This window comes from Narcine bancroftii, chromosome 7 (assembly GCF_036971445.1).
Source record: "Narcine bancroftii isolate sNarBan1 chromosome 7, sNarBan1.hap1, whole genome shotgun sequence".
Lineage (NCBI taxonomy): Eukaryota > Metazoa > Chordata > Chondrichthyes > Torpediniformes > Narcinidae > Narcine > Narcine bancroftii.
In genome coordinates this window covers 190,715,825-190,734,118 of record NC_091475.1, presented here as the reverse complement: position 1 = coordinate 190,734,118, position 18,294 = coordinate 190,715,825, and the positions used below count along the sequence as shown (strand labels likewise).

The following is an 18,294-nucleotide window of genomic DNA, read 5'->3' as shown; positions in this document are numbered from 1 at the left end:
GGAGCGAGTGTGGGGACGGATGGGGGGTCCGTCCCGGAGTGAGTGTGGGGACGGATGGGGGGTCCGTCCCGAAGCGAGTGTGGGGACGGATAGGGGGTCCGTCCCGGAGCGAGTGTGGGGACGGATGGAGGGGGGGGGGTCCGTCCCGGAGTGAGTGTGGGGACGGATGGGGGGTCCGTCCCGGAGTGAGTGTGGGGACGGATGGGGGGGGGGGGGGTCCGTCCCGGAGTGAGTGTGGGGACGGATGGGGGGTCCGTCCCGGAGTGAGTGTGGGGACGGATGGGGGGGTGGGGATCCGTCCCGGAGCGAGTGTGGGGACGGATGGGGGGGTGGGGGTCCGTCCCGGAGCGAGTGTGGGGACGGATGGGGGGTCCGTCCCGGAGCGAGTGTGGGGACGGATGGGGGGTCCGTCCCGGAGCGAGTGTGGGGACGGATGGGGGGTCCGTCCCGGAGCGAGTGTGGGGACGGATGGGGGGGTCCGTCCCGGAGCGAGTGTGGGGACGGATGGGGGGGTCCGTTCCGGAGCGAGTGTGGGGACGGATGGGGGGTCCGTCCCGGAGCGAGTGTGGGGACGGATGGGGGGTCCGTCCCGGAGCGAGTGTGGGGACGGATGGGGGGGTCCGTCCCGGAGCGAGTGTGGGGACGGATGGGGGGTCCGTGCCGGAGCGAGTGTGGGGACGGATGGGGGGGGTCCGTCCCGGAGCGAATGTGGGGACGGATGGGCGGTCCGTCCCGGAGCGAGTGTGGGGACGGATGGGGGGTCCGTGCCGGAGCGAGTGTGGGGACGGATGGGGGGTCCGTCCCGGAGCGAATGTGGGGACGGATGGGCGGTCCGTCCCGGAGCGAGTGTGGGGACGGATGGGGGGGTGGGGGTCCGTCCCGGAGCGAGTGTGGGGACGGATGGGGGGTCCGTCCCGGAGCGAGTGTGGGGACGGATGGGGGGTCCGTCCCGGAGCGAGTGTGGGGACGGATGGGGGGTCCGTCCCGGAGCGAGTGTGGGGACGGATGGGGGGGTCCGTCCCGGAGCGAGTGTGGGGACGGATGGGGGGGTCCGTCCCGGAGCGAGTGTGGGGACGGATGGGGGGTCCGTCCCGGAGCGAGTGTGGGGACGGATGGGGGGTCCGTCCCGGAGCGAGTGTGGGGACGGATGGGGGGGTCCGTCCCGGAGCGAGTGTGGGGACGGATGGGGGGTCCGTGCCGGAGCGAGTGTGGGGACGGATGGGGGGTCCGTCCCGGAGCGAGTGTGGGGACGGATGGGGGGTCCGTCCCGGAGCGAGTGTGGGGACGGATGGGGGGGGTGGGGGTCCGTCCCGGAGCGGTCCCGGAGTGAGTGTGGGGACGGATGGGGGGTCCGTCCCGGAGTGAGTGTGGGGACGGATGGGGGGGTCCGTCCCGGAGCGAGTGTGGGGACGGATGGGGGGGTCCGTCCCGGAGTGAGTGTGGGGACGGATGGGGGGTCCGTCCCGAAGCGAGTGTGGGGACGGATAGGGGGTCCGTCCCGGAGCGAGTGTGGGGACGGATGGAGGGGGGGGTCCGTCCCGGAGTGAGTGTGGGGACGGATGGGGGGTCCGTCCCGGAGTGAGTGTGGGGACGGATGGGGGGGGGGGGGTCCGTCCCGGAGTGAGTGTGGGGACGGATGGGGGGTCCGTCCCGAAGCGAGTGTGGGGACGGATAGGGGGTCCGTCCCGGAGCGAGTGTGGGGACGGATGGAGGGGGGGGTCCGTCCCGGAGTGAGTGTGGGGACGGATGGGGGGTCCGTCCCGGAGTGAGTGTGGGGACGGATGGGGGGGGGGGGGTCCGTCCCGGAGTGAGTGTGGGGACGGATGGGGGGTCCGTCCCGGAGTGAGTGTGGGGACGGATGGGGGGTCCGTCCCGGAGTGAGTGTGGGGACGGATGGGGGGTCCGTCCCGGAGTGAGTGTGGGGACGGATGGGGGGTCCGTCCCGGAGTGAGTGTGGGGACGGATGGGGGGTCCGTCCCGGAGTGAGTGTGGGGACGGATGGGGGGTCCGTCCCGGAGTGAGTGTGGGGACGGATGGGGGGTCCGTCCCGGAGTGAGTGTGGGGACGGATGGGGGGTCCGTCCCGGAGTGAGTGTGGGGACGGATGGGGGGTCCGTCCCGGAGTGAGTGTGGGGACGGATGGGGGGTCCGTGGGTACCAGCCCGCTTTGCCGCTCCCGGGAATTCGCAATGGTCCCTATGTGTTGACAAGCGCCTGAGACTCAGCCCATGGCAGCGAGTGTCCGTAACCGGCTACATCTCGGGCTTCACATGGCGCAAAGGAATTGTCTGTTTATGCATATAATTTGGTAACCACCCAATTCCTGCAGATTTTAATTTGAAGGCAAGTAATTCATGATGCAAATTGTACGACCCCGATCAGCTGCAAACAGCCCGTGAGTGGTGGTAAAATCTTGGAGCAGGACCACATGACGGGGGGGGGGGGGGGGGTCAGGAAGAGGAAACAAAGTTGCAAAATGGAGAGAATCTATGGTCATGAGCAATGGGGGTGGTTATAGCAACACCTTTACCGCGCCAGTGACTGGGGGTCGAATTGCACGTTGTCAGAGGAAGCCCCGTGTCCGTGGGTTTTCTCCCGGAGCTTCAAAACGAACCAGGGGCGGCGGTTCATTGGGCGGCGCGGACTCGTGGGCCGAAATGGCCTGTTACCGTGCTGTTTGTCTTTAAAAGTCACGAACATTAGCATCAGGGCAAACATTTCGGTAAATCGCATTTCAAAAGAAATGAAAACGGTGCAAAAAAACCCCCAAGTGTTTATTGTCCCTTCCGAAATCTGATTTCTGCAAAAAATCAATACATCAGACAGAATGTTCAGCTGGTGAATCTCCAAGTACCTGAAGTAGCAACTTGGCTCATTCCTCGGACACTGCCCCAGTTGTTCGGCCAGAGTTGTGGCCGCAGGGAATACACCGCCTTCCACTCATCAGTCAAACCCTCACTCACATTAAAAACACAAATACTGGAGGGACTCAGCCAGTCTCACGGTTTTTTTAAAAACCACAATCACAGCAGTTCACATTAATCCTACACTAATCCCATCACCTCCATCGGGAGTAATTGGCAGTGGCCAATGCCCTTCCTAGCGCACACACACATCCGTGGGATAGGAGGCCATCCAAGCCACCTCATGAGGCAATGGAGGGTTTCCAGCACGTGTTCCTTTATTGTTAATACTCTCCACTGGCCACCGAGACAGAGGTGCACCAAAGAAGAGGTACAAGGACTGCCTAAAGAAATCTCTTGGTGCCTGCCCCATTGACCACCGCCAGTGGGCTGATATCGCCTCCAAACGTGCATCTTGGCGCCTCACAGTTCGGTGGGCAGCAACCTCCTTTGAAGAAGACCCACCTCACTGACAAAAGAGGAAAAACCCAACACCCAACCCCAACCAACCAATTTTCCGCTGCAACCGTGTCTGCCTGTCCCGCATCGGACTTGTCAGCCACAAACGAGCCTGCAGCTGCTGTGGACATTTACCCCCTCCATAAATCTTCGTCCGCGAAGCCAAGCCAAAGAATACTTGCATATCAGTCTGTTTTTGAAGCGAATTGATTTCAAACTTTGAAATGTCTGTGCCCTGCAAATTAGTGCTCAGTAAATTTCTTTCACTGTTACTCTGTTGGTCAACACTTTTGAATGCCAGATTTCTTCCGCAGATCAGGAAATTATGCAAAGTCAGGCTTAGACAACAGGGATCAAGTAAATCCATCAAGGAGTAATGCATGTCAAGGAAATCAAGTGGGCCAAAAGGAGATGGAATTGGCAAGGAAGGTAAAGGAGAATCCTAAAAGATTCTACAAGTATATTAAGAGCAAAAGGAGAGGAATAAGTCCCCTTAAGGATAGTGGAGCCACAGGAGATGGATGACATCCTAAATGAACCGTTCTCATCTATATTTACCATGTGGAGAAGGTCATGGAAGCTAGTGAGTTCAGGGAAGAGAAATGTCCACAAACATTTTGACATTATGAAAGAGGACATGTTGATTCTCCAGAAGTCCCCAAATGCCTGTGTCTGACCATATTGTGGGAAGCAAAGAAAGAAATTGTTGGTCCTGGCAGAGATTTCTGTTAGCCATAGGTATCAGAAGACTAGAGGGTGGCTAATGTTATGCCTTTGTTTAAGAAAGGCAGCAAAGATAATCCAGCGAAATACAAGCTAGTGAGCCTGAAATCTCTAATAAAAAAATTACTGGGAGGATTTGGAGATGTGATCTATCTGCATTTGGAAAAACAAGGACTAATTATGAATGGCCACATGAGTGAGGGAATGTCCCACAATTTTTTTTTGGAAGAGTTAAGAGGATTGATGAGGGCAAAAGTGTATGTGGCCTCCAATGGATGGTAATAAGGAGGAAGAACAAAATTCTGCACGGTAGTCCATCCTGGATGATTAGATCACATGGGATCAAAAGTGGATACTAAATTGATAATGGTAGGTGGTAGTGAAGGGTAGTGGTGCCAAACTGGAGGCCTGTGACCAGTGTTATGACACAGCTAATAATGCTACATTCTGTCTCTCATATATTCATTTGGATGAGAATGGTAAACAAATTGGAGGTGACAAAAACCAATGGTACAGAGTACAAGGTCATCTAAAGCTAAAAGATTGAAATGAACTGAGGAAATGGGCAAGAGAATGACAGATGGAATTTAACTCCCTCCAATGTTAAGAGATGCGTTCTCATGCTATTAGACCAGTGGTTCTCAAATCTTTTTCTTTCCACTAAGTAATCCCTATGCCATCGGTGCTCTGTGATTCTCTACACTCGTTACTGAAATATTTTGCTTGAGAAAAATTGTCATTCACCCATTTCCTTTGGAGTTATGAAACCATGCACATAACAAGTCAATTAGGTACAATTAACAGTGGTCTTCAACCTTTTTTCTTTTCACCCACACCTTAAGCAATCCCTTACTAATCACAAGAGTCCCTATGGCATAGGGAATACTTAAAGTGGTATGTGAGTGGAAAGAAAAAGGTTGAGAACCACTATATTAGACAAAGCCATGATATATATATATAGTGAATAACAGGGCCTTTTGGAACAGGGAAACACAGGGTGTTGAAGGCAGTTCATGCTTCCACTGTGGCATTGAGAGATGGGATATCACCTTACATTGGCTCAGCTATATTTGGAGCATTGTGTGCAGTTCTGGATGCCACCATACAGGATAAAAAAAGTGATTAGGCAGGAGAGGGAGTTTAGAAAAATTCATAATCTTGCATAGTTTGAAAGTTTTGAGTTAGAGGAGAAATCAGATAGGCTGGGTCTATTTTCCCTACAGTGGAATAGGTCAAGAAATGACATAAGGGAGGTATACAGAATGATGAAGGGTTGATAGCCAGTCTTTTTCCTATAGTAAGAGGTTTATGGTGAGAAGGAAGAGGTTTGAAGGGGATCTGAGGAGTAAATGCTTTTCACAAACACTAGTTCATACAGAAGTGAAGGTAACAAAATTTAAGAAGCATCTGGACAGGTACTTGAATGAGTAAGGCAAAGAGGGATATGGGATTAATGCAGGCAAGTGAGATTAGAATAGATCATAGATGCAGAGGGCTAAAAGGTCCGTTACTGTGCTGTACAACTTGAAGCTGGGGAAATCAGAAATAAAAACTAAATGCTGTAAACATTCATTAAACCAGGTAGCATTTGTCAAAAGAGAAGCAGACTTGTTTGTGGTCTCCAGATGCTGACTGATCTGTAATATTTTCAGCTTTTGGTTCTTCGTTTTCAATATTATTACCAACTTTTTCATGTGGTTTCTATAACTGCTCAAAGTGAGGAATGAGATTAAGTCTCAGATCGGGGAAGCGACCGTGTTTCGAATCCTATGCTGACTGGAGGGAGTTTGTACATTCTCCCCGTGTCTGCGTGGGTTTCTTCCGGGTGTTCCAGTTTCCTCCCACCCTTCAAAATGTATGAGGGGGTAGGTGAATTGGATATAATTGGGGCAACACAGGCTCATGGGCCAAAAGGGCCCTATTACCATGCTGTAAGTCTAAATTTAATCTCTGGCAATGCCACATTAACTAGCCATTGTCCCCTGGGCCATCAATGTCCTGGGTGTATTTTCTGTTCAGGTTCTGAGAAATGCTGCAGTTCTTTTCACACAACCAGGCAACACAAGCAACAACACTGATTCTTTTGGATATGGTCCAGCATACACTTTGACCATTGCCTTTAGGAAAAGGAGTGGTTGCAACATTCAGTGATGTACATTTCCTACTGTTCTAAATTAGCTTGAGTGCACTTTGACCAGATGCCACACATTTGTCAGAGAAAATGGCTGTGGTACAAGGGCTGGAATAAAAGATGCCTAAGCTACACTTGGAACGTAAGAGAATCATCCAAGCAAAGTCACAATCTTCAACTTATCCTAGCTGATGAAAGGTCATTTCAGAAACGAGGCAAAAGCAATCACGTGTTTAGCCTCAGATTCCAGCAACTGGAGCCTCATGTGGTTCTCCAGTTTTACATCTTGATAGGGTGCCCACAGGATTTTAAATTTCGCTGTGTATTAATAAATCATTTCTTTTTTTTTTGCATGATTATTCGTGGGAGCATGGCGACTAACTTTACAGTGGCATTAGTGTAGGAAAATGGTGCCATGATCTTGTTTGAATGACAGAGCAGGGACAAGGAGGGGACTAAATGCTATGCTTTTAGTTTTTTTCTTACATTCTTATTCTTTCAAGGCTTTTACCACTCAGTGGTTTACCAACACATATCTGCAATGGCCAGCGCATTTGTCACCCTATTTGCATTTACAGTCATTTACCAAGGGCCTGATTCCTGACGATAAATATTATTATGCTTGTGCAGCTTCAGAATAATGTGACATTATAGATACGACTTAAGATGAAGTGATCTTCAGAAAAATATGCCAAAATCAGCTCAAATAAAGTTTCTTTTTTTTATTTAACATTTGTACATAATAAATACAAGTTTTAACAGCCAATACACTGCAGGAAAAATTGCACATCTGCTTTCTCTCCTTGAAGTACTGACATGACACATAATGTGGATAGTCAATCCATGTATTATTGACTAAAAGGAACATAGTTTGAAAATTCTTAGCACTGCTTAATTTAGAGCAAATATGCAATTTTAAAAGGTTTGAGAAAATATAAAATATGGGCAAACTGGCAGATAATCATTAGGCAAATTAAATAAAGGAGGAATAATGAAGTATGGATGAATTGGCATCAATAGATTATAAAAATATGGTCTATAAACATAAAAGTGAAAAAATAACTGCAAACTATGTCAATAAATGAATTTAAAGTAGGTGCAAACATTATCTAAGTGCCGGTTTAAGATTTGTTTTATTGTTGTACAACTCAAATGTTTATTTTGGTTATATTCCTGTTATATTTTTTACCATTTCAACAATTTTGTGTTTTCTTTTTGTAAGTGCCATTATAAATTGTCATATTTCTTCATGGCTGGGTGATGAAACTCAGACATATGTTACTAAGCTTCTGTAGGTCTTCAACAGGATTTGAATTTGTATATCAAGTTGTTAGGAGCAAGTGGTTTTTACCACCACAGTAATGAGATGCCAGGATTAGTTTCTGGCAGGAAAATGCGTGCCCTGTGTATTCTGGAAGTATGAAAGCAACAGCAAAACAATGCTCAAAGGTCATCAGCGCAACTTGAGAAACTTGAAATAAGCTGAGTATGCACACAAGCACACCTTTTGCCACTTTCCTGGATTGAATTTCAACTTCATGCCAAATAGTTGATATATAGGCCAAAACAGCCTTCATGAATTGGCAATTCAGCAGTTTTTGTGATCTCTTCAAAACTTTCCTTTCAACAGTAAAACACAATAGTCTGTAGGCACCGTGGTTGAAGTCAAAGTACAATGCTGGAGAATCCGGGCGCCTGCCTACATTTTGGTCATTCCTTGAAGGGCTCAAGCCCAAAATATAAATTTGACTGTTTGACCTGCTGAGTTTCTCCAGCATTGTGTTTTTACTTTCCATTTAATGTTGGTTTGCAGAATTAAAAATGTACATTATGATTATTTAATATGTGACATGCTATTATTTCACTTTATACTAATTTGATTGAGACATCAGAGGAATCTCTTTCGGTTGCTATGATCTACCGTAAATTATTGTATAGTTTCGAGGAGTCGTGGGTCAGCAGGTCATAGAAGAATCCAGATTGTATTTAAAGACCAAAAGGTCAAAATCAAAGATCAGTTGGACAACTTAGTTTAAAAAAAACTATCACTCTCCAGCTCAAACTAACTGGTTAATGATCATAAAAGCATGTATTTATTCATTTGAAGTTTTGAAATGTTTTAATTACAAATATTCTTTAAACTTTTAGTTAAAATATACTTCGAAACTACCTACAAGAAGAATAAAAAAAAAATCAGTTAATGTCTGCAGCAGTTTTAGCACGTACATTCCAACTCCAATTATCCAAAATCGGAAGAACCAAAATCCTCATTTATCCAAATTTTTTGTTGGACCCAGAAGTGATGTCTTTCAGCTCCAAAAAATCAGAAATCCTCATTTATCTGAAAATTTTCAAAGCCGAGTGACTTAACTTTATTTTGTTCACGTTTTTTGGTGAGAATTAAATGTTATTTCATGCTTAAAATGCCTTCCCCTGTTGTTGCTTTAACACTGTTACAAGTGATTTGCTGGTGCTACTGGATTGCTTTTTAAAAAATGAACCATTATCCAAAAAAATCATCTATCCGAAATAGGCCTGGTCCCAACCAGTTCGGATAATCGGATGACCAGTTTGGACAATCAGAGTTGTATTATATTCTTTTCAATAAATCTTTCCAGTAAGAGTATTTCCTGGCCAACAGGAGATGCATCTCCATGACATAGAAGTACAAGTTACACACCTAAAGGCTTTGTTAATTACTGACGAGATGCAGTAGACAGTAGCATTGGTAGATATAAATATCTCAGATTAAATCTAAATAGGGAATGGATCTTCCAGATTGTGTTATTTTTATGGTTGCACAATTTTGTTTTGTTTGCATTCATAAATGAGTTTTCTGTGATCAAAATGATGTGTAAATCAATGCTCAAAGTTTTGTGGCCTCTATTAGTAAGTCAATCAGTTAGAGATATTAACAAACACAATCAACATTTTTTTACTTACTATCTTTTAGCAAACATTCTGATCTAGTCTTCATTCACAACCAATTCGTGAGAGTCATTGAGGTTCAAACATATTACATGGTAAGTTACACCCATGTTTCTTAAATTTTCTATTTTAACTGGAAAGGGTAAAGCCATCAATCATGGACTTCTCCAGGGGTATCACCATACAGCTCGCAGCTAGAAGCGTGCCAATCCATTGCACATATTTCCACAATGACCCAATATAATCAACAGCAGGAGCCTGGCCCTAACTAGATTTGTTTGTGATTGAGAAAGAAATGTAAAGAATGTACGGACAAATAAATTTAAACTCAGTGAGCAATTACGGCTCCAAGCCAGTCCCATTTTTACAGTTTTCTGATGATTTTTCTTGCAAATTATAACCAAGAAAGACAGAATAGAAAGATATGGCCAATTGCATTTTAGCATAATGTACTTTGATACCTTCCTGAATATTTCTTTTGATGTATACGCAAAATATCTCTTGTGCTACTGATGGTATGGAAGATGATTTATTGTGGGACACTGACGACGAAGCTGAAACCATCTCATTGGATACAGACTGGGACCCATGACTGCTTAAACGGTGAGAGTATGGATGTGCTCGCTGCCATCTTTGCTTCAGACGATGATTGCGAGAGTGATTTTGAAAGGTTCTAAATATGTTATTGTTTTCAGACAATGGTAACGATTTTGAAGGTGCTAATTGTGTTCTTGTTTTCAATAAAAATCTGTCACAGTTGTGTTTTTTTTTGTTTTTCAGGGACGACATATGCCTGATCAGCGCAGATTGGATTTTGAGTTGTATTTAAGGTTTCAAAAGCATATCCGATGTATAAGTCAACCCCCATTTTTTGGGTTTCACGAATTGACTTGTATGCCGAAATATATGGTCATTGGAATTGTAGCCCCTAAACACGACAGTTTTGCTTTTGTTGCAAGTCAGCCATATAAAGATGAAGGATACAAATCTAATTGTGGTTTACAACCTCTTACTGTGAGGCACTTTGACCAAGCAATGTAACTAAATTGCAAAACACAATTGCAAACCTCACTTTCTCCTCCAGCAATATCGGTATGCAAAATTAACATGAACACATTGCACTTTGAGTGGGAAAGATAAGAATTTGAACAAAAGGCAGTCGTCAGAATGAAAATGTCAGTCCGATAAACTAGATCATAAAAAAACTTAGCCTGCTAAAACTAATTTTTCAACTACACTATCTCTGCCATTCAAAATTAGCAACCTTTATGAAAACATTTGGTAGTTATTTGCTTAATGTTTCAAGTAGGCAACAAATAAAATGTTAGCTTCCAGTCCCGTATTTTTCCAGTTTTCTAGCATTTAGTACATTCAATACAGTAAATCTGAAAACCCTAGATGTGGAAATAATAGTGTACATAATTCAGAAACCTGAAGAATGCTTTGACAAAATGTAATTTAAATAGATTATCTTAACAGTGGAGAAAATGCTTCCCATGATCTTATTGATAAACTTCAAACCTGCCAACCCCATTAAAATGCAACAATTTTTAATTGATGTATTTAATGAATACAGCTACAACGTCAAACCCTTAATTGTAATAACAAAGCTGGATAACAGCAATAATGCCTCCCTTCCAGTCTCATACTGAATATGTATATTTTGGGAAGTACAATGTCAATTTTTTGAATGCAAATGTAACAAGTACATTATGATTAATGTAATGTGTATTTCAAAAGATAGTGATTTTTAAAAAAGCATTTATTTAAAAACTATTAGGAAAGAAAGTAATCTCCACAAGACAAATATTTCCGCTGGAAGGGCATTCAGATTCAGCTTCACTGACAACATATTTATAAAGTATCCTATTTTAACACGTCCATAATGTATTTTCTTTCTTGACTAGAATCATGGCATAAATATTAGTCATATACAATTATGGAAAACTAAGACTTGAGTTAACATAGAGGCATTTCTTTGTATTTATTCCCTTATTTGTCTGATTATCTTTCTTTGCACTAGAACTACCGAGAGGAACCAGCCTCTCTTAAAAGAACATCAGTCCTTTCACCTATTCCCTCAATTCTAGTCCAATTATGCTACTGCACATTACAACTGGATACATGTATACAGACTGGATTAATACTAAAGGGAGATTTGTTTTACAAATAGATCATCTCTCTGGTAACGAATGTACCCAGTAAATGGTATGAACATTTCCTGTGCCTTAAAAAAAATCATTCTACCTCACTTTTTCAGCCTCCAAACAATGATAAGTGATCAACTGATAGTATAACCATTCCTATATCTGGCAATGGTAGAGAAAACAACAGCTTTACACTTGAACAGTACCAGAAAAGTGCACCTTTCTGATACAAAACTGTGCCCTGCACAGCACCATAGGCAATACCATAACAGAAGTACCAGACTCTGCTACACTGTGAATGGATGAGGCAGTGTGCTTTATATCTTTTAGTGGACCAAAATAAGGCTGGATCATCAGAAGGGCCAAGCAGTATTCCTCTTTACTGTTTTAGAAGAAAAAGGACCAAAAAAAAAGCTCATGGCCCAATTTAAACAAAGCAATGGCTATAAAGGCACAAGATATTTTAAATGAAAGAATTGACATTGACTTTCCCGTGATCCACACTTCATAAATTCCTTTTAGTTTTAGCCTTCCGCTGCCTGTCAAATTTCGTTGTACAAATACGGCAGAGTGCAAGGAATCTGAAATCAAAATCTTCTGAATAATTCAGTCTCAAATCCGAACACACAAATCAGCTATTTGTTACACTAGAGTTATTTCTACTTCCTCTGTCTTTTCTGTTTTTCGGCGATAATGCTGAGTAGGTGGAGGTGGAGCAGCCCGTACCTACAAAGAGAAAATTCTCTCCATCAGAATCTAAGTTATCATTTTATTTTAACAATGATACATTAGCTATGAAAAGTATCGATCCCTGTGCAAAAGTGTGACAAGCACCGTTGAATTCTTTTGGATCAGGGTTAGCCAGATTTCAGATCTTAGCTTAAACCGAATCTTTATAGTTGGGCCCGTTCTGTGAATGAGGACCATATTTGGTGGGACAGAGACATTAGGATAGTGCCTCACCTATTTAATATTCCCCAATTTTAAAATGCAGCCTGCGTAAATTAAAAAAAAAATACTGATCTATTCCATTGATCCATAAAATATAATGCTGAGAGAGGCTTTTGGTCAGACAACATTTGGAGTATTGAGCAGTTTTGGGTCCCATATCCAAGGAAGGATGTTTTGGCATTGGAGAGGGTCCAGAGGAGGTTTATAAGAATGAATCCAGGGATGATAGATACAAGGAGCATTTGATGGCTCTGGGCCTGTACTTGCTGAAGTATAGAAGAATGAGGGGAATCTCATCGCAATATTCTGAATATTGAAAGGGCTAGATAGAGTGGATATGGAAAAAATGTCTCCAGTCGTGGAAGAATCTAGGATCGTGTGTACAGCTCAGAATAAAGTGACCTCCCTTTAGAATAAAGATTAGCAGAAATTTCTTCAAAGGGTACAGGTACATTGTTCCCTGAAGGTGGCGTCTCATGTGGACAGGGTTGTAAAGAAAGCTTTTGGCATCTTGGCCTTTATGAATCAATGTATTGACTATAGGAGTTGGGATGTTGTGTTGAAATTATACAAGACATTGGTGAGGCTAAATTTGGAATATTGTGTGCAGCTCTGGTCGCCTAACTACAGGAAGGATATCAATAAGACTGAAAGAGTTCAGAGAAGATTTACTAGGATGTTGCCGGGTCTTCAGGAGTTGAGTTACAGGGAAAGGTTAAACAGGTTAGGACTTTATTCCTTGGAACAAAGAAGAATAAGGGGAGATTTGATGGACGTTTACAAAATTATGAGGGGTATAGACAGAGTAAATGCAAGCACGATCTTTCCACCGAGTTTAGGAGAGATAAATACAAGAGGCCATGGCTTTAGGGTGAAAGGGGAAAGTTTTAGGGGGAACATTAGGGGGAGTGTGGAATGAGATGCCTTTTGATGTGATGGGTGCAGACTCGATCTTGAGTTTTAAGAATAAATTGGATAGATACATGGATGGGAGAAGTCTGGAGGGTAATGGAATGGGAGCTGGTTATTGGGATTAGCTTAACAATGGTTGGCACAGACTAGAAGGGCCAAATGGCCTGTTTTCTGCGCTGTAGCGTTCTATAGTTCGATGGGTTGTAAGTGTGCAATTTGTTGCCACAGATGGCTGTGGAGACTGAATCATTGGGTAAATCTAAAGCAGAGGTTGACAAGTTCTTGATTAGTAAGGCTGTCAAAGGTTATTAGGAAAAGGCAGCAGAATGGGGATGGAAGAAAAAATACACATCATGATTTGAATGGCAGAGAGACTCAATGGGCTGAATGGCCTAACTCTGCTCCCTCCCAAGTCTTATGGTCTAATACTTGGAGTGAAATCCAGCTTGCTTTTTTGGCAACCCCAACTGGACAAGCCCTCATTAAAAGACCAAAGTGTGGGTTTGATTTGAGAGTCAATGTTGAACAGGCTGTTTTCAATCTGCCTCTGTTCGCAAGTCAGGAACCAGTTGCTAAATGGCTATGCAGTTACCAAACTTCAGAAAAGCTTTAAAAGAGGCAATACCGTGAAAACCAATACAAAGAACTTACCGGTCGGATTTTTCCAACTGAATTTTCTGGCGTGATTCTCGGTTGCTGTAGATTAGTGGATGCTTCTGGAATTAAGTTTTCATGATCTGAAAATTAAATACTGATCATTCTCTCTGAAGTTGTTTAATCAAAACTGCATGTTACTTTGAATGATTTAAAATAATAGTTTCATATTCAACATAATATTCCAGTTCCAGAAATTAAGAGCATTATATTTAGCACAATGTTATTACCCAGGTTCAAATCCAGCACTGTCTGTAAGGAGTTTGTACGCCCTTTCCATGGCTGGGTGGGTTTCTTCCCACCTCTCAAAAAGTACAGGACTTGTTGGTTTTTTGGGCTATTTGGGTGGTGTGGGCTTGAGGGCCAGAAGGGCCTATTATCACAGTGCAAGCCCAAATTAAAATAATGTGCACTAAAATGTTGGGGTGATTGGAATTTAATATTAAAATGTGCACTTCACAACCACCAGCACCCAATCTGTAGGTGGCTTTGAGTAAATACAAACATTAGAGCATGCTGCACATCTTGATGTAATCTCTCAATACATCTTTCATTCCTTACCTGTTACTGATGGTGATGGGGGGAAAATGTGTGACCCTGCCTTGTCTGGACTGCTGATAGGGCTGGAAGGCGGCTGATCGTACAATGGTAATGAAGAAAGACTGGGCTGTGGTCTTGAGGATGGTGATATCTATAAATCAAATTTTAACAAAGAAAATGAGAATATCTGAGATTCCAACATTGAGGGATTCAGTTCTAACTTTACAATATCTTTCCACGATCTTATCAGCCAGTTTTTATGGAACTTTATCTCCCTATTTAAATACGTGTTCCTCTGTCATATTAACCTTGCTGCAGTATGTGTCAACTACAAGATGCACTGTGACTACGGGGCAAGGCTTCCTTCATGTTACTTCCCAAACCCATAAAGTCTACCATCTGAAAAGGCAAGAGTTACAGAGACACAAAAACAATGTCAGTTAGTAGTTCTCATCCGAAGCAGCTTGATTTGGAAATTTATTGCCTGTCCATTGTTGCTGTTGAATCAACAATCTGGAAGTCTCCACCCTCCTTACAGACAGAGACAGTCTTCAACACATTGCCAGCAATGATACCAAGCTGCTCCCCAGCTCTACCATCAAGGGTAACTGAAGAGAGGCAATAAATTCTGACCTTGCCAGCACAATCTCTGTACCACCATGCTCCCAGAGCTAGGGCCAATTTCTTCTTCCCATAATCCCTGACATGCAGCTCAGGACCAGCCCATCTGACACTTGATCCTGGCTCTCAGATACCACCCTCTTCTGAGATTGTGCAATTGAAATTTACATTGTGGTGGTGCACATGATGAAAAAGACCACTGCAAAGACCATCTCGTACCCCAATATTTCTCCATATTCCTTCAATTTCTATGTAATTCTTTTATTGATAATTCTGGTTCTGTTAAGTATACTATGATGTCATCTGTAAATAGACTGATTTTATATTCCTTCTCTTTTATTTTTATCCCTTTTATTTTATTTTCTGTTCTTATCAGTTCTGCCAAGGGTTCTATTGCTAAAGCGAACAGTGAGGGAGAGTTAACCTGCTTAATTTAAATTGATTCAATATATATCCATTTACTGTCACCATCGCCATTGGTCCCTTATATAATGCTTTAATCCAATTAATATATTTCTCTGGTAGGCTGAACCTCTGTAATACTTTGAATAAATAATTCTATTCTACCCTATCGAAGGCTTTCTCTGCGTCTAAAGCAACAGCCACTGTTGGTGTCTTATTTCCTTGTACCGCATGGATTAAGTTAACGAACTTACAGACATTGTCCGTTGCTCGTCTTTTCTTAATAAATCCAGTTTGATCTAGTTTTACTATTTTTGGTACACAGTCGGCCAATCTGTTTGCTAATAGTTTTGCTATTATCTTATGATCTGAGTTAAGTAGAGATATTGGTCTATACGATGATGGTGTTAGTGGATCTTTCCCCATCTTTGGTATTGCTGTTTTACATGAATCTGGCAAGTTTTGTGTTTCTTCTATCTGGTTCATTACTTCCAGGAGAGGAGGAATTAATAAGTCTTTAAATGTTTTATAGAATTCTATTGGGAGTCTGTCCTCTCCAGGCATTTTATTGTTCAGTAGCTTTTTTAATATATCCTGTATTTCCTCTATTTCAAATGGTTTTATCAATTTGTTTTGCTCCTCTTGCAATTTCGGTAGTTAAATTTTAGCTAAAATTCATCTATGTTGTCTTCTTTCCCTTCATTCTCAGTTCGGTATAATTGCTTGTAGAATTCCTTGAAGTTTTCATTGATCTCTGTTGGGTTATATGTAATTTGTTTGTCCTTTTTCCTTGATGCCAATACTGTTCTTTTAGTTTGTTCTGTTTTAAGCTGCCAAGCTAGTATTTTGTGCATTTTTTCTCCTAGCTCATAATACTTCTGTTTTGTCTTCATTATGTTCTTCTCCACCTTATACGTTTGTAGTGTTTCATATTTTATTTTTTTGTCCGCCAATTCTCTTTTTGTTGTATCTTCCCTTGTTGCTAGTTATTTTTCTGTACTTACTATTTCCCTTTCCAGCTGTTCTATTTCCCGATTGTAGTCCTTTTTAATCTTAGTTACATAACTTATTATCTTCCCTCTGATGAAAGCTTTCATTGGATCCCATAACATAAATTTGTCTTTCACCGATTCCGTATTTATTTCAAAGTAATTTTAATTTGGCGCTCAATAAATTCTATAAATTCCTGTCTTTTAAGTAGCATGGAGTTTAATCTCCATCTATATGTTCTTGTTGGGATGTCCTCCAGTTCCATTGCTAATAACAGGGGTGAGTGATCAGATAACAATCTAGCTTTATATTCTTTTTTCCTAACTCTCCCTTGGATATGGGCTGACAACAGGAACAGGTCAATGCTTGAGTATGTTTTATGTCTACACGAATAATATGAGTATTCCTTCTCCTTTGGTTGTTGTCTCCTCCATATATCCAAACGTTGCATTTCCTGCATTGATTTAACCATAAATTTGGCTACTTTGTTCTTTTTGCTAGTCTCTTGTCCAGTTTTATCTATCTTTGAATCCAAATTAAGGTTAAAGTCCCCTCCTATCAATATATTCCCCTGCGTATCTACAATCTTCAAAAAAATATCTTGCGTAAACTTTTGATCCCCTTCATTAGGTGCATATATATTGTCCAAATTCCAGAGTTCTGAATATATCTGACACTTTATCATTACATACCTCCCTGCTGGATCTATTATTTCCTCCTCTATTTTGATTGGTACATTTTTATTGATTAATATAGCTACACCTCTGGCTTTTGAATTATATGATGCTGCCGTTACATGGCCTACCCAGTCTCACCTTAATTTATTGTGTTCCACTTCAGTTAGATGCATTTCCTGCACGAATGCTATATCTATTTTTTCTTTTTTCAGTAAATTTAATAGCCTCTTCCTTTTGATTTGGTTATGTATTTCATTAATATTTACAGTCATATAGTTCAACATGGCCATCTCATACTCTGTTTCCATCTCATTTCTGCTTCCTCACCACGACCTTTCCCCTTTTCCCCATTTTCATTTCTCAGTTTTCCTTTTTTGAACTCAATGTATGACAACACTTCTAAAACATAAAATACTTCAACCACTCCCACATCTAAAATTCCCTTAACCCCAAATGTCCCGTCCCCCCCTCTGAGTCTTCCCTTGCAAGGCAACCACAACTCCCCTCTCCATTCGGACTGCAAACCCATTCGCAAGTGGCAACTGATTTTGCAGTGACTGTTATTCTCTCCCACCCAACCCCCTCCATAAAAGACTTTTATCTTCACATTAAAACAAAGTTCCCCCTCTTTTCTTCTCTTTTTCTTTTTTTATACCCCCTCCTCTTTTTTCCCCCTTCTCCCTTACCTTCCCTCCTTTAGTTCTTACTTATACATTATTTTTACATCTTTATATGTAGTTTGTTGTCGTTCTTCATTCTTGCAACATCTCTTCATTTCTCTTTCTGCCTTGCAGGCGTTCTGCAAATTCTTGTGCTTTCTCCGGATCCGAGAACAGTCTGTTTTGCTCCCCCGGGATAACTATTTTAAGCACCGCTGGATATCTTAACATAAATTTATAGCCTTTTTTCCATAGGATCGATTTTGCTGCGTTAAACTCCTTCCTCTTCTTTAGGAGCTCAAAACTTATGTCTGGGTAGAAAGACATTTTTTGACCTTTGTATTCCAGTGGTTTCTTGTCTTCTCTAATTTTCTTCATTGCCTTCTCCAATATATTTTCTCTTGTCGTGTATCTCAGAAATTTTACTAAAGCGGATCTTGGTTTTTGTTGTGACTGTGGTTTCGGGGGGGGGGGGGGTGGGTGGGGGGGTTAATGTTCTGTATGCCCTTTCTATTTCCATTCCTTCCTACATTTCTGGCATTCCCAGGACTTTTGGGATCCATTCTTTTATAAATTCTTTCACATCTTTGCGTTCTTC

The 18,294-nt window shown here is 42.7% G+C and overlaps 1 protein-coding gene across 8 annotated transcripts in view; it reads right to left on the bottom strand.

Moving 5' to 3' along the window:
* Nucleotides 1–6,922: 6,922 nt before the first annotated feature.
* The window catches only part of LOC138739525 (F-BAR and double SH3 domains protein 2-like), a 272,286-nt gene continuing 260,914 nt past the window's right edge, over nt 6,923–18,294 (bottom strand). For all 8 annotated transcript variants that reach the window (XM_069891780.1, XM_069891784.1, XM_069891787.1 and 5 more), the window contains 3 exons: nt 14,369–14,498; nt 13,805–13,890; nt 6,923–12,016 (listed from right to left, as the gene is read on the bottom strand). In XM_069891780.1, coding sequence (XP_069747881.1) covers nt 11,933–12,016; nt 13,805–13,890; nt 14,369–14,498 — 300 coding nt within the window. In that variant the 3' untranslated portion in view covers nt 6,923–11,932. The remainder of the gene's footprint in view (nt 12,017–13,804; nt 13,891–14,368; nt 14,499–18,294) is intronic.